The following is a 15,266-nucleotide window of genomic DNA, read 5'->3' on the forward strand; positions in this document are numbered from 1 at the left end:
CACCAACAGAGTAAATTCACAGACTCCGCCCCCAGCACCATAGGCTCCAATCGAAGCTGAAGTGAAGCCGTTTCAGAACATTTTGCTCTACATATTTGAGTTGTTTGCCATACTTGGTAAGTCATTTTTTCAAAGATTGTTTCAATTATTATTATGAGCTTTTACTTCTGTAGCTCTTTGGAGTTGAGACAAAGCTGTGTGAAAGGCATTAGCCATGTTGCTCGGTGATAGCATAATATTCTGTTTTAGCTAGCTGAAAGGTATTGTTTGCGGGCAAATACCACAGCCTTGAAAAAAAGCTTGCATGTGAATTTTCAGTCAAACTTTTGGTCAAATACACCTAAAACAATGTCTAGAATGTGAAACGTTGGTATAATGGTGCTACTTGAAGCCTGAAAACGATCGCCCATAAAAAAAAAACGAGCAAACAGCAGTAGCAGACGTCCTGACTGGATTCTACGTTAGCATTTAGATCCCTCCAGAGTTTTGTGCACACGGTTTAGGTAAAAATGAAAAAGGTTGAGGTTTTACATTTAGTTCAGTATTACCTGTTGTCTGTGTCCTTGTCTTTTGGGAAAATACTTTACACAAGTAATGGCTCAAAGAGGATTCCTTTTTTTTTTACTGTGCTGCAATTGTTTACTGGATTATTTGTGCCATTAATTAGTGTCAACTAATTTTTATTCAATCTCCACATAGGATATGCTTGTGAAGATGTCCCTCTCCCCTTCTGTTTTTCTTTTCCTTCCTCTTTCTTTCTCTCTTTCCTATCCCTCACTCATGTCTGTCCCGTCTGTAACAACTGAAAATAAAATAAAATAAATAATAAAAACAAAGGTCGATCAAATGGACCAATACAGCAATGCCACGATGATCCATTTGGCAAAATAAATCCATTGGGTATCCTTGTTGGTCTTCAGACAACAATTCTGACGGCTAAAGAACCAAATGGGACAGGCAAAAAAAAAAAAAAAACCTTTTGGGATTTCCTGCTAAAATAAATACAATGAATACAAAACCCTTTAAATTGAAAGAGCCTCATAGACAGGTTTTAATTTTCAAAGTAACAAATAAAAGCCTTACCTGCATAGAGCACTCCATAACAGAAACAGCAATGACAGCGTCTTCTATGGTAACTGTCTCTCTGTACATGAGCTTGGCATGGGCTGTAAAATTAACAAAAAAAGTTTTCTGCCACTGCTGCCGTTCCACTTTTTTCAGATTTGTATATGCAACAAGCTTTATTGTTATTACATATCATCAGCAACTTCATAGTTAACAAAACTTTAGTTTAAAATCATTTTGCTTTTAAATCATCATATGATGAATGTTTAGTAACTAATTACAATATTTGATTAAACAAAAAAAAAAAAAATCTCCACTTGCTCCTGTGAATGGTCTTTAACCTTCAAGATCTAGTCCTCTAACTGAATCGAATTGATTTTAGAAATCAGTGACAATACCCAGCCCTAAGGCAAAGCATGCTGTGCAAAGACACCCCTGAGACAATCAAGCACATAACAGCAGGGTGCAAGATTCTAGCAAACAGGGCATACGTGGAACGCCATAACAAAGAACATGAACACCTGAGCAGAGTTTGAGAAGTCAGAAGGCCAAAATGTGATGCAGTTCCTAGGGTGGTTGAGAAAGGCTAAGCTAAGTCATGTGGACTTCCACATACAAATGGACGGCTACAAACCAAACATACTAGTGATGGACAAGCAAAGGAAGGAGGCTACAGGGATAGATATAGTTATACTAAAGTGGCAGCAACAACAGGAAGAAAGAACACAAAAACAAAAAACATCTTGTATGCCTTTCGGTGCTGCAAGAGCAGCGTGTAAAATATTATCAGAAGACTCGTTTTAGACCTGACCACAATCAATGACTTGACTTATGAATAAATATGACCAAACTAGTCTGAAGTCAAACTTCTCATCTTACCTTCAGCCAGCCTGCTCAGACTCTCCAATGTGCGTATAGTTGTGCGGGCAGCACTGCTGCTATCACTCCGTCTTTGTAGCTGGTAGTAGCGTGTCAGTATACAGTTGGCTTCTTCTGACATCACTGGTTTTAAATGCTTAATCAGGCTGAAATAAGCTTTCATTTTCTCCATAGACCACAGACTCGAACACTGATCAGGTAGTCCTTAAGAAAAAAAGAGAAGGGGCATTTTTACCACGTTCTCCCCATTGAAGGGTATGTGAGAGAACAATAATAATCAATTATTTATAACAACAGACTTTATTGTTTTAGTCATATTTCACTTCCAAACTCAAAAACATGTCTTCTACCTCTGTCCTCCATAATGAAAGAGGAGATGATGTGGTCCCACTCTGCATTTCTGGTATCCAGCAGAACTAAAACCAGGTCAAAACGACTTAGCAAAGGACTGGCCAGAGCTACGTTCACAGACAGTGGCTCGTTGGGATCATACTGGCCTTTAGGGTTGGTAGCTGCCAGAATGGTAGTTCTGGTATTCAGTTTACACACCATGCTGCAGAAAGAGAGAGCAGTGGATCACACAGAAAAAAAAACGAGAAAAAAAAACAGATGAGTAAACACTTTTTTTTTTTAAATTAAAATGATCCATTTAAATAATCCAGTATGTGGATTAGGAGATTTATTAGTTTATCAAGGTTCATTTTGTATTAGATTCCCCTTGTGTTTTCTACCCCTGTGTTAAGTTTCCCTCGTCCTTTATGCGTTTCATGTCTGCATGTCTTTTGTCGTGAAATTCATGTTGTCATGTCTGCGTTTCATTATGTTTCCTGTTTTATTTTGAAGAGGTCCTATGTTCTACGTTCAATGGGTTTAGTTTTACTCCTCCCCTGTGACGTCATTATGTTCATGTGTGTCAGCTGTTTCCCCATGTGTTCCCACTTCCCTCATAGCTGTGTGTTATTCTCCCTGTCTTCCATGAGTTTGTTGTTGTTAGTTTCCCAGTTTAGTTTTGTTCTTTGTTTCACCTCCACGCTTGCAATAAAGCTGTGTTTTTGAGTTCACGTTTGCCTCGGTAAGGTTTGCGTTTGGGTCATTTTCCTGCCTGCACACAGCCGTTTTGTGACAATGTATAAAAAAAAAAAAAAGCTGTATAATATTACTGTCAGAGTTTGAGTACAGTATTGTCGTGTGAAATAAGTGTAAATAAAAAAGGAGGGGAAAGGAAAGAGTTGTTAAGATCTCAGTGCTACTTAGGAGATGTTTACAAACTTACAAGGTGAGTAAATGTTTAAACAATAGGAAGGAGAGGAATGTAGAAGACTGTAAATGAGACCCATGAGCTGAGCTGTTGTTTGGGAAAGTGGAGTGAGTTGGTCCTGAGGCCCCGTTGATGAGAACCAGAAAAAACAAACCAAACAAAAAAACTGTCGGCTGGATTAAATGATGTTCTATCCAAACTGGCAGCTCACATGTAGCTCTTCAGCAAAATGAGCCAATAGGATAAAGAAAAGAGAAGATTCTGCTGAATACCAATGAGCATGCCTTTAGTAGACTAGGTCATAAACAAGGTCTTAACAAAATGAGCCACTTGGCACAAGTAGAACAAGAAAAAAAGGAAACCCTGCTAAACACCCATGAGTGGACGAGGTCATAAACACAAAACGAGCCACTGATAACCGTGACTAGATGCCAGAACCTTATGAACATACTTAAAAGTGGACATTGTTAAAGGAGAGTTTGCATAGATATTATAATGACTAAAATTACTTCAGTAGGAGAATTAATTAATGCCCAATGCAGATTATATTTGGTAGTAGTGTAGAATATTTGAGAACAGAAAAATGAGGTCATTTTTTATAAATCGTTAAAATAAACAATACTAAACAAAAAAAAGTTTCAACAATAGCAAAATCAAGACAATAAGACTCCAATGATAATAAACGACATTATCAAAAGTAAGTAAATATTAATAAGGCAAAGGTCTACAACTGAAACGTCATATTTGGTCAGTCTTAACCTGCTGGTCAGCAATTTTGAATTTAGAGTGTATTCCCCCAAAACCTGCATCTCCTTAGAGACTGTGTCTGCCCCAAAACCAACAAAAAACACTTTGAGAGTCTTTTGCTGATATACGGCATTGAAAAAAGAAAAAAAAAAAAAGTCATTTTAAGAGTATTCCCTGAAACCCCTCTCAGCTGACACTTTGAGTAATCTTTGAGTTGTTTTTGACCAGGATATAGCCTTCAATGTGCATATTAAATGATTTCATCTACTTTCACAATATCTCTAAATGAGAAACATCCTATCTCAAAGTGATGCTGAAAAACTAGTTCATGCATTTATTATTTTTAGGTAGGACTAATGCATTTTGTTATTAAGAAGATGTCCTAAAACTCTACAACTAAAAACCATCAGTTGATCCAAAATTCAATTTATTTTAATTCAATTCAATGTTATTTATATAGCCCCAAATCACAACTCAAGGCATTTTAAATTGTAAGGTATATCCTATAATAAGAATGCTGCAGTAAGAGTACTGACAGGGACTAGAAAGAGAGAGAAGATTTCTCCTATATTGGCTTCCCTTCGTTGGCTTCCTGTTAAATCCAGAATTGAATTTGAAATCCTGCTCCTCACATACAAGGACTTAAATAATCAGGCCTCATCTTATCTCAATGACCTGATAGTACCATATCACCCCATTAGAGCACTTTGCTCTCACACTGCAGGCTTACTTCTTGTTCCTAGAGTATTTAAAAGTAGAATGGGAGGCAGAGCCTTCAGTTTTCAGGCCCCTCTTCTATGAAACCAGCTCCCAGTTTGGATTCAGCTAGGGTTAGGGAGAACCTAAACAGGTTCTCTTCCTCCACACACTCCTCATTCATAAAGTGCTTTACAAAACCAAACATTACAGCTAACAGGTGCACTGTTTGAGTGCAGCTAGCCAAACAGCGTAGAGCCACTTGCTGCTAAAGAGACAAAGAATGAAAGTGGACACTCTATCCTTGGTTTCTTAGAATAAAACTCATTGTTGCTGTCAAGGGCAGTACTGGAGTGAGCCCTTTAATCTGATTTTTAGTTTTAGTGTCCTTATTTTCCTCTGACTTGTAATTTCTGTCAGTAGTTAACTAACATAAACTAATGTGTGTCAATTAGCCTCAACCAACCAACCACATGTTCGGTACTGGCAGAAGCTGGCGCTAAACATGTTTTTAAAACCTTAAGCACTTATTTCCTAAATCAAGCTTAACAGACAGTGCTATATTTCCATTATGTAAATTAGTTTTTCATGTTCTCTTTAATTCATGATTTGACAGTTATTTTTCCCCACAGGGCCAGGCAGGTTTCCTGTGATAAATGAAATCATTATTTAAGTTATGTTTGTCTAGTATTAAAATTTGTTTGCTGATTGGAAACATTCAAGTGTGACAAAGATGAAAAAACAAAAACAAAGAAAGAAAACCAGGAGGGGGACAAAGAGTTTCCCACAGCACTGTATACGATCGTGGTCATTCTGTGTTTGAAATTCCTAACTTCTGGTGATGTGAATTTATATGTAAATGCATGAGAGTCCTACCCAGCTTTAGCAACACTAATAGATTGTTGCTCCATAGCTTCATGGATGCTGATGCGATCCTGCTCCTTGATGCTGTTGAATTCATCAATGCAGCACAAACCACCATCTGCCAAGACCAGGGCTCCTGCTTCCAGGTGCCAGTCACCTCCATCCTTCACAGCTGCTACTGTCAGTCCTTTGGAAACACATTCACTTTATGAAGTAATACATTGGTATTATATGTAAAAATTAGGGGTGCAACGATATTCGTATCGATATTGAACCGTTCGATACAGTGCTTTCGGTTCGGTACGCATATGTATCGAACAATACAACATTTGTAATTTATTTTATCAACTTTCCTTCTGACGATGCTGTCTGTGTTGAGCGCTCAGTGAATCTGCGTTCGACTACTCCGCCTAGGCTGCACTGTCAAGCGCAGATCCACTGAGCGCTCAACACAGACAGCATAGTCAGGAGGAAGAGCGCAGGGCAAGCTAGCGAGACAGAAGTTAAGCTCTCCTTGCAAGATGGACCTCCCCCACCCTCATTCAGATCTGGCGTTTGGAATTATTTTGGTTTTCATGTGACGTATGACCCTGAAGGTAAGCGAGTCATGGACTAAAGTAAAACAGTATGTTGGATGTGCCATGCAATGCTTAATTACATTGATGTGAACTAGTGTGTTAGCGCAGTTAGCTCGTTAACGTGTTGGCCGTCTAGCCCCATGCACGGGGCGATCGGCGGTAGCTCGTTAACGGAGATTTGCCGTGTTGTGGCGTTAAGGTCATTTCAACGAGATTAACCTGAAAGCACTAGTGGGAACACAACGAATATGACTGCACATTTACGCCGACATCATCCTAGTGCAAAGACAAAAACAACAAGCATGCTACTAACTTTAGCCAAGTCATTTAGACAGCTGCTAGTACGTGATTCTCCTTATGCTGCTGAGAATATAGCCCAGAAGAAGCGGATAGTATAGCTTTTATTTTGGAAAGAGACATTTCTCTGTAATAAACTCTCTTTTCCAAAGATGAGTGATTCCTCAATCAGATACAGGGCTTGCAAAATCGCTAGCCCGACGTCCCGGAGCTAGCGATCTTTCCAGTCGGGCTACAAAAATCTCTCTGCCCTGCCCGTCGGGCTATTGTAGGAAAAATATATGTCAATGCTTTTGCATTCTTTCAGAAATGTAGCTGGGTAATTATGTCATTGGCATCGGTGAGCCACTGTCAATATGTGACATATTGAAATCGCGTTTGAATTTGCGCTTGTTTTTTTGCTTTCACTTTGCAATGACAGCACTGATCTGTGAGTGATGATAATTTGTGCACCAATTCCTCTGACATCGTCTTATTAATCGTTAGCTTACTATGCAAACATGACAAGTGAAATCTCCCGCTGCAAGCTTAAACATGTGAGAGGTTGATCGCGCAGAGAATCGCTGAACTTATGTGAGTCCATGTGTAAAAGCAGCAGGATATATATTTTAGTTCTGCTGAGCCAAATAAGACAGGTCGGGGTGAAGAAGTAACAGCCAAAGAAAAGCTTACCACAAAACGGAGAAGTTATGACAAATGAGACTATAAGGCAAAAAGAAAGTGCAGCTTTATGGTTTCATGGACAAAAGAATTTCTGTGGCTGCGATATGATGAGCTAAATAACCAGGGGTGCACATAAGTGGTCCGCAGGTGCGCATTCGCTGTCAAAATAAAAAACGCGCACAAGGGTTAGGGTTAAATTTAAAAACTGTACTTTTGAGTTAAAATATATATTTATAATTTTAATAAATGACAAATTAAAAAGGCATGAACATTTTTTTGTATCGAAAAAATATCGAACCGTGACACCAAAGTATCAAACCGAACCGTGAATTTTGTGTATCGTTGCACCCCTAGTAAAAATATATAGTTAATCACATGTCCGAGTCACCCTTCATTTCTTGACATTGCTTCCAACAAGGCAGATTTTATTGTATTTTTTTTTTTTTTAAATCATCATGAGCGATACTTCTCGGGCCTTTCAAAGTTTTGGGGTAAATTGGATGTGTTTTAGCTCATTTTCAGTCCAGTCCATGTATCAGAGGAATATTTTATTGTTTGTTAAGCCACTTAACACAAAAACATGTAAAGTAATGAATCACTGTTGTGTCTACTCAAAGAAACAACACAGTTGAAAAGCAAAAAGTAGTATTTTTGCATCAACAAGGTGATTCCAAAAGAGCTGTTAGCCCAAAACCTGGTATATTTTGTATACTTTATTAATCCCCTGTTGGGATATTACTCTCTGCATTTAACCCTCAGTGAAGCCGTGAACAGCCAATCAAGCGCCCAGGGAGCGGTGTGTAGGGACGGTACCTTGCTCAGGGGCACCTCAGGGTAGCCGTTCGGTGGATTTGAACCCCCGACCTTCCGATAATGGAGCGAACTCTACGTACTGAGCTATCTCCACCCCAATATTTCGAAAAGGTTTCAATGTGTCTTAAACAATGTGAGAAAGGGGACAAGTAGAGGACAAAAGTGGCAGACCTAAAAAACTGCTTACAACAGATGAACAGCATCTGAAAGTTGTTACAAACACACATGACAAAGAAGTCAAGCTATACATGACCATAAATTAAGTTATGTGTAATAATGGGCCCCATCTATGAACTCGGGTTAGGGTTAGCTCATAAAACTACTTTTTACACCTCTGTCTGAAATCTTGCAGGGGAGTATCTGGTCATGGCGATATTTTGTTTTTTCACCTTCTGAGAAGTGGAATCTTGCAAATACAACACCTTTGTATAGGCCATCAGTTGAGACAGAGCCAGATAATATTAACTCACAAGTGTTAAGTGACAGGATTGTTTTCTAATCTGACAGATTTTAGCTGGTGCCATGTCTTCCCATTCCTTTTTGCACCTATTTTTCTTCATGTGCTCAATACTTTTCCCTACCTTTCATTTTTCGTTAATACACATTGGTTATGTGCCCAATAATTTTATATAACTGTAATTGGAATAGGTTTCAGTAAACAAAACAAAAAAAAAAAAAACCTGTCTCAGTGTCCAAATATATATGGACCTAACTAATCCTAACAAGGATATGAATACACATGGGTGTATTCATATCCTTATGGGGACATCTCATTGACATAGTGCTTTCCCTAGCCGCTTAACCTAACCCTAACCATCAAAACACTAAAGGTCAAAGAAAAGACACACACAGTGTGTCAAAGAAAAGTGAGACACAGTGTGAAATCCCAGTAACTCTAGGCTCCCTCCACAGAATTGCATGGCAGCATTTGTTTGAACAAACAGATTTAAATACTAACAATATGTTGTCATATTGTGATTTATTAACCACATGAGTGTGGAAATTATGTTTTTTATTATGAAAAAGAAAAACCAAAATGATAAAACTTTATCTTTGGAGGCTGAATCTCCTCCAGAGGGTGTTGGGAGACCTAAAGGGCGTACTTTACCATACTTTGACGGAGATCACAGTGTTTCGAGAGGATTAAAGAAATGGCGGTGATGGACAAGGTTAACAATACATGAGAAGGTATGCACAGGGGGATGGCGACAGAAAGAAGAGGAACCAAAGGGAAACAGGATGGTGCAGCCGATCCCTAGGACCGTGCACCGAAGTTTCAAAGAAAAACAAACTAAGCCAGAACTTCTAAATACCCTAACCAGCTGTGCCAGGGGTCTGTGTCTGACATACTCCCTGAAATGAACTGAAAAGACATTTTTAATAAAAAGAATTGTTTCCTTCAAGGTCATATTGTGCCCCTCCCCAGGTTACACAAACTGTTTGGGTGATATCAAATGAATAGATTGAAACCATTGCTTTCTTTTTTAATAGTGGTTAGGATGAGAGAATTGCAGGAAATTATGACCCGACCCAGAGAATATAACCCGAATTTTAAACTTTTTTGGGAGGGCTGGGAACGGACCATGGGGGAACCTTAAGGAGGAAGTCCCATTCTGGGACGTATAAAGACCTACACCTAACCTCTTTGTTTAAAAGAACCCTCAGAGTCTGTGAGATTTTTAGAAGATAACCCTACTCAGGCTGTATGACCCTAAGCCTAACCTTTTTGGGGACCTGATAAAGTTTATGACAAACCCTGAGGAGAAATAAGCCTGCTCTGGGATGTTTAAAATCTAAAATTTAACATCTTTATTTAGTCAACCCTCAGGCTTTAAAAGACATTTGTGAGACCCCTAGAGGAAGTAACCCTTATTGGGCCACATTAAAACTCTAGGAGATATTGTATTCCTCTAATTCGGTGGGACAGAGAAGAAAAGGAGAAGCTTAGGGATCATAAAGCCTAGTTAAATAAGAGAAACTATAAATGGCACATAAGCAATCTGCTTTCCTTGTTTTTGGGCCTTCCGCTGACCGACAGGGCCAGACTCCTGGTTTTATTAGGGTGAGTGCCTTCCCCCAAACATTTCCTTGTGATTGAGATCGCTGTCAATATGGTGTGCATTCATATTGTAAAGCTAGACAGGTGAAGAGAAGTGGTATTGTTTTTTCCGAGGGTGCTTGAATGCATCACAGTGATATCTCCTGGGGGGGGGGGGTCCCTTTCTACTTGGTTTTTATATTGATTACTTATTTATCATAATTTTAGTGATTTTTTTTGTCATATGGATTTTTATTTAGTTATTAATGTTCTCTATTTAGGTATAAATAAGTGAATCTTGGTTTCAGTTCAGACCTCGGGTTCTCCCCCTTGGTCGGCGACAGTCCTAAGACTCCCTCACGGACCCCACTCCCCTAACCAGTGACTAATTAGTGTCTCGGTTTTAGTTTTAGTTCTTTTTTATCCCCCCCCCCCCTTATTTTCCTTTTTTCAGATTTATTTTGATATTTTGATTAGTTTTGTTACTGAACAGTCTCATTTTATTCACACAGATGAGATATCTAAGTAACACCCCGAGTAGAATGCATGACAAGGTAGGAGTGACACCACACAGTTTTAGGATTTTTGTTTTTGGTACCTGAGAGGAGCATGTTGCATGGGAGCACAATAGGCGTTCCCATGTGACTTAATGGTAACCTATCCTGGGAGAGGCCCACAGGATTGGGCGTCTCTCAGGAAATGATTTAATCCCTCGTTCTCTCCTGGCCCCAGTAGCATGTATCCCTCTGAGGAAGCAGGAGATCCGCAAAATGTCAGAAACGCGAGACCAGACCAGTGGGAGAAATTTTGGGTGGATTAGATCGAATGTAGCGGTGGATTTAGATGTGGATAATGATATTCTGCCTGCTTCTCTGTGTTCTCCCTCTGCATGCTCTGTGGGTGCCGCGGGTTGTGACCCCCCCCCGGGCCGCTCCTGCTGCGATGCTCCTTCAGGCCCTTTTTCGTCTCCTCCCATAGGCGAGCGAATGAACATGGAAGCTCCACCCGTGGAGGACGCGTCCGCAGCGAATCAGCAAAAATGGTTAAAAATCAAAACTATTACTCAAACAGGTGAAGAGGAAGTCGGTGAAATGCTAATCGAGGTCCCGCAACAACATGACCAGGCGGCCAATATGAGCAGTGACTCGCTGGACCGCACAGATCCCGACCATTTGAAATTAAATGTAAATTTCCACCTGAGTGAGGACGGCAGGGAAGGTGACGGGTCTGCTGACGATTTTAAAGCCTTAAGGCTTAAGCACCTTAAGCACCTCCAGGTAGATTTGACATGGGACGAGGAGATGACCGGGCGAGGTGTCGGAGCGGGGAATGGCGGGGTCGCGTGGCACACACCTACATACCATCGGGCGCGAGCAAGCCTCAAGTTACAGGATTGGAAAATTAAAGCAAACAAGCCTATGGTGTTTGGGGAGAAACTCCACTCCCCCACCAGATTTAACTTGGTCTTCCTCTTCTAATATTTTAAATTTATCAAGACTCTTTACTCCGTCTGCAGCACAAATAAGCTTATTAGAAAAGGGCCTGACTTTCATTCCAGCGCCATAAAAATTTTCACGTGAGGAGTTTCGCCGGGACCTACATTGGTACCATAGAAGACCGAAACTACAAGACTTTTTTGAAACCGACAACTTCCACAGGGATCCCTTCGTCCTACCATCTGTGTGGGAACTGGAGTGGGGGGCGTTGAGCGAGTCGCTCAAAGAGCTAATAAAAAAAGATATTCGGTTGTTCCACTCGTTAAGGCCGCAGGTGGGGAGGGAGGGTAGTCTTATGGTGGAGGAAGAACGGGCGCTTAGAGAATTAAAAGTTAATCAGAACATCGTGATTAAACCGGCGGATAAAGACTCAAAAATTGTAATTATGGACAAGCAGCAGTACAGACTGGAAGCCCAGAGACAACTGGGAAATGAGAAATATTACAAATGCATTTCAAATTCAATCCAGCCCGAGGTCCAGCAGCAAATTAGGAGGATTGTCCACTCACTACATCACAAGAGTTATTTCCACAAAACAGCGCGACTATTTCTTAGGTCCTGATGATCCCCACCCACGCTTATCCTATTCTGAGATCCCACCTGGAAGACCTATAGTCTCCGATTGCAGTGGTGCAATACATAACATCTCTCAGTACACTGAGAGCCCTCTCTAATAAACATCCAAGTTATCTTAAGGACACGTATCATTTTTTTTAAAATTCACAATAGATATAGACAGTCTGTACACTAATATCAATACATAGACAGGACAGAGTCGTAAGTAACATCTTTCAGCGGTACCCGGATGCTGTGCGCCCTGACGCGGCAATTCTCTGGCTTTTGGAGATTTGTCTCGTCAATAATGATTTCCAATTCGACAATAGGTTTCATTTGCAGATGGAAGGAACGGCTATGGGCCAGAGATATGCACCGTCCTACACAAACATATATATGAGCGAGTGGGAGACAGAAAGGCGCTGGCCAAGTGCTCATTACAACCGGTGTTTTATTTGTACTTTATAGATGACATCATAGGCGCATGGGGTCACAGGGAGGATACGTTCCAACAGTTCGTACACATCTTGAACACACATCACCCGTCTATAAAACTTAAGCAGGAGCACAGCGACTCTGAAATCAATTTCTTGGACACCACGGTCTTTTTTGAAGATGAGAAGGATGGCAAGAGGTTGCATGCAAAAGTTTATTTAAAACCCACCGACACGCATGCGCTCCTCCATAAATTATCACCCGCCACACACATTTCGAGAAATAGTGAAATCTCAAATATTGAGATTTTACAGAATAAGCAGTAAGGAGGTGGATTTTTGCAATGCTACTTCCACATTGTTTAGGAGTTTGAGGAAGAGGGGGGACTCACGCTCTTTTTTTTGAGGAAGATACACAGGGAGACGCTCTCGGGACTTCGTACGCCTAACGCATGGACACGGGGTGATTTTCGGGAGGGGCGGGGTGGCGCAGGAGAGCGAGTTGATGCTCGGCGGATGGATACTGAACTTGGGACTCCTTTTAATTAAAACACCATCGAGGACATAACGGGAGGGGAGAGACTTTTGCCCTTTGTTAGTACTTTCCACAAGAAGTACACGCCATTTCTCAGCAGTATCCACCAAAATCTTTGTGAAATGCGGACCTGGGGGTATGCATTCGAAGCGCGGATGATCAGAGGCTTAAGGAAAAACCAAAGCTTGGGTGACCTTTTGGTTTGAGCTAAATTGGAGGGGAGGGTAAACGAACCACCTGACACATTGTTGCAGTTTTTGGTACAGAAGCACATCATAAGTAATCTGTACAGTGGAGCCTCTTAGGCGATTAGAGGGAAATTCTCTCTAGAGATACAAAAAATGTAATTTATGCCATTCAATGTAACAGGTGTGGGACGATATATGTGGGAGAAACTGCGGTTCATTTGAGAGCGCGGCTGCAACAACATCTATATGCCATTCATGCAGCGGAGTCGCGTACTTTAGTGGCCACCCACTTTAAAGAGCATGCAGTGGGGGCTCTGATTATCATGGGCTTGCAGGCAAATCCGCGATGGTCGGTCGGTCAGCAGAGAAGAATGGAGAGGGGTTGGATAGACAGATTCAACACTTATGCTCCATTGGGCCTGAATGTACAGTGGGGCAAAAAAGTATTTAGTCAGCCACCAATTGTGCAAGTTCCCCCACCTAAAATGATGACAGAGGTCAGTAATTTGCACCAGAGGTACACTTCAACTGTGAGAGACAGAATGTGAAAAAAAAAAATCCATGAATCCACATGGTAGGATTTGTAAAGAATTTATTCGTAAATCAGGGTGGAAAATAAGTATTTGGTCAATAACAAAAATACAACTCAATACTTTGTAACATAACCTTTGTTGGCAATAACAGAGGTCAAATGTTTACTATAGGTCTTTACCAGGTTTGCACACACAGTAGCTGGTATTTTGGCCCATTCCTCCATGCAGATCTTCTCGAGAGCAGTGATGTTTTGGGGCTGTCGCCGAGCAACACGGACTTTCAACTCCCGCCACAGATTTTCTATGGGGTTGAGGTCTGGAGACTGGCTAGGCCACTCCAGGACTTTCAAATGCTTCTTACGGAGCCACTCCTTTGTTGCCCGGGCGGTGTGTTTTGGATCATTGTCATGTTGGAAGACCCAGCCTCGTTTCATCTTCAAAGTTCTCACTGATGGAAGGAGGTTTTGGCTCAAAATCTCACGATACATGGCCCCATTCATTCTGTCCTTAACACGGATTAGTCGTCCTGTCCCCTTGGCAGAAAAACAGCCCCATAGCATGATGCTTCCACCCCCATGCTTCACAGTAGGTATGGTGTTCTTGGGATGCAACTCAGTATTCTTCTTCCTCCAAACACGACGAGTTGAGTTTATACCAAAAAGTTGTACTTTGGTTTCATCTGACCACATGACATTCTCCCAATCCTCTGCTGTATCGTCCATGTGCTCTCTGGCAAACTTCAGACGGGCCTGGACATGCACTGGCTTCAGCAGCGGAACACGTCTGGCACTGCGGGATTTGATTCCCTGCCGTTGTAGTGTGTTACTGATGGTGACCTTTGTTACTTTGGTCCCAGCTCTCTGCAGGTCATTCACCAGGTCCCCCCGTGTGGTTCTGGGATCTTTGCTCACCGTTCTCATGATCATTTTGACCCCACGGGATGAGATCTTGCGTGGAGCCCCAGATCAAGGGAGATTATCAGTGGTCTTGTATGTCTTCCATTTTCTGATGATTGCTCCCACAGTTGATTTTTTCACACCAAGCTGCTTGCCTATTGTAGATTCACTCTTCCCAGTCTGGTGCAGGTCTACAATACTTTTCCTGGTGTCCTTCGAATGCTCTTTGGTCTTGGCCATGGCGGAGTTTGGAGTCTGACTGTTTGAGGCTGTGGACAGGTGTCTTTTATACATATGATGAGTTCAAACAGGTGCCATTCATACAGGTAACGAGTGGGGGACAGAAAAGCTTCTTACAGAAGACGTTACAGGTCTGTGAGAGCCAGAGATTTTCCTTGTTTGAGGTGACCAAATACTTATTTTCCACCCTAATTTACGAATAAATTCTTTACATGTGAGTGTGAATGGTTGTCTGTCCCTGTGTGTTAGCCCTGCGACAGACTGGCGACCTGTCCAGGGTGTACCCCGCCTTTCGCCCTATGACAGCTGGGATAGGCTCCAGCGCCCCCCGCGACCCTGAAAAGGATAAGCGGAAGCGAATGGATGGATGGATGGATATACAGTATGGGTGAAAGGGGTTGCTTTTTAGTTGTCTCTTGTATTGGTTGCCTGAGGTATTGTGATTATGATATATAATGAATATGTGACACTAATGAATCCATCAGGACCCA

At 41.3% G+C, this 15,266-nt stretch overlaps 1 protein-coding gene across 3 annotated transcripts in view; it reads right to left on the reverse strand.

Annotated features, from left to right (window-relative positions):
• mcm9 (minichromosome maintenance 9 homologous recombination repair factor) overlaps window positions 1-15,266 on the reverse strand; it is a 32,785-nt gene that overhangs the window by 4,752 nt on the left and 12,767 nt on the right. For all 3 annotated transcript variants that reach the window (XM_026142778.2, XM_080290051.1, XM_080290052.1), the window contains 4 exons: window positions 5,522-5,696; window positions 2,295-2,497; window positions 1,945-2,148; window positions 1,084-1,166 (listed from right to left, as the gene is read on the reverse strand). In XM_026142778.2, coding sequence (XP_025998563.2) covers window positions 1,084-1,166; window positions 1,945-2,148; window positions 2,295-2,497; window positions 5,522-5,696 — 665 coding nt within the window. The remainder of the gene's footprint in view (window positions 1-1,083; window positions 1,167-1,944; window positions 2,149-2,294; window positions 2,498-5,521; window positions 5,697-15,266) is intronic.

This window comes from Astatotilapia calliptera, chromosome 15 (genome assembly GCF_964374335.1).
Source record: "Astatotilapia calliptera chromosome 15, fAstCal68.1, whole genome shotgun sequence".
NCBI lineage: Eukaryota > Metazoa > Chordata > Actinopteri > Cichliformes > Cichlidae > Astatotilapia > Astatotilapia calliptera.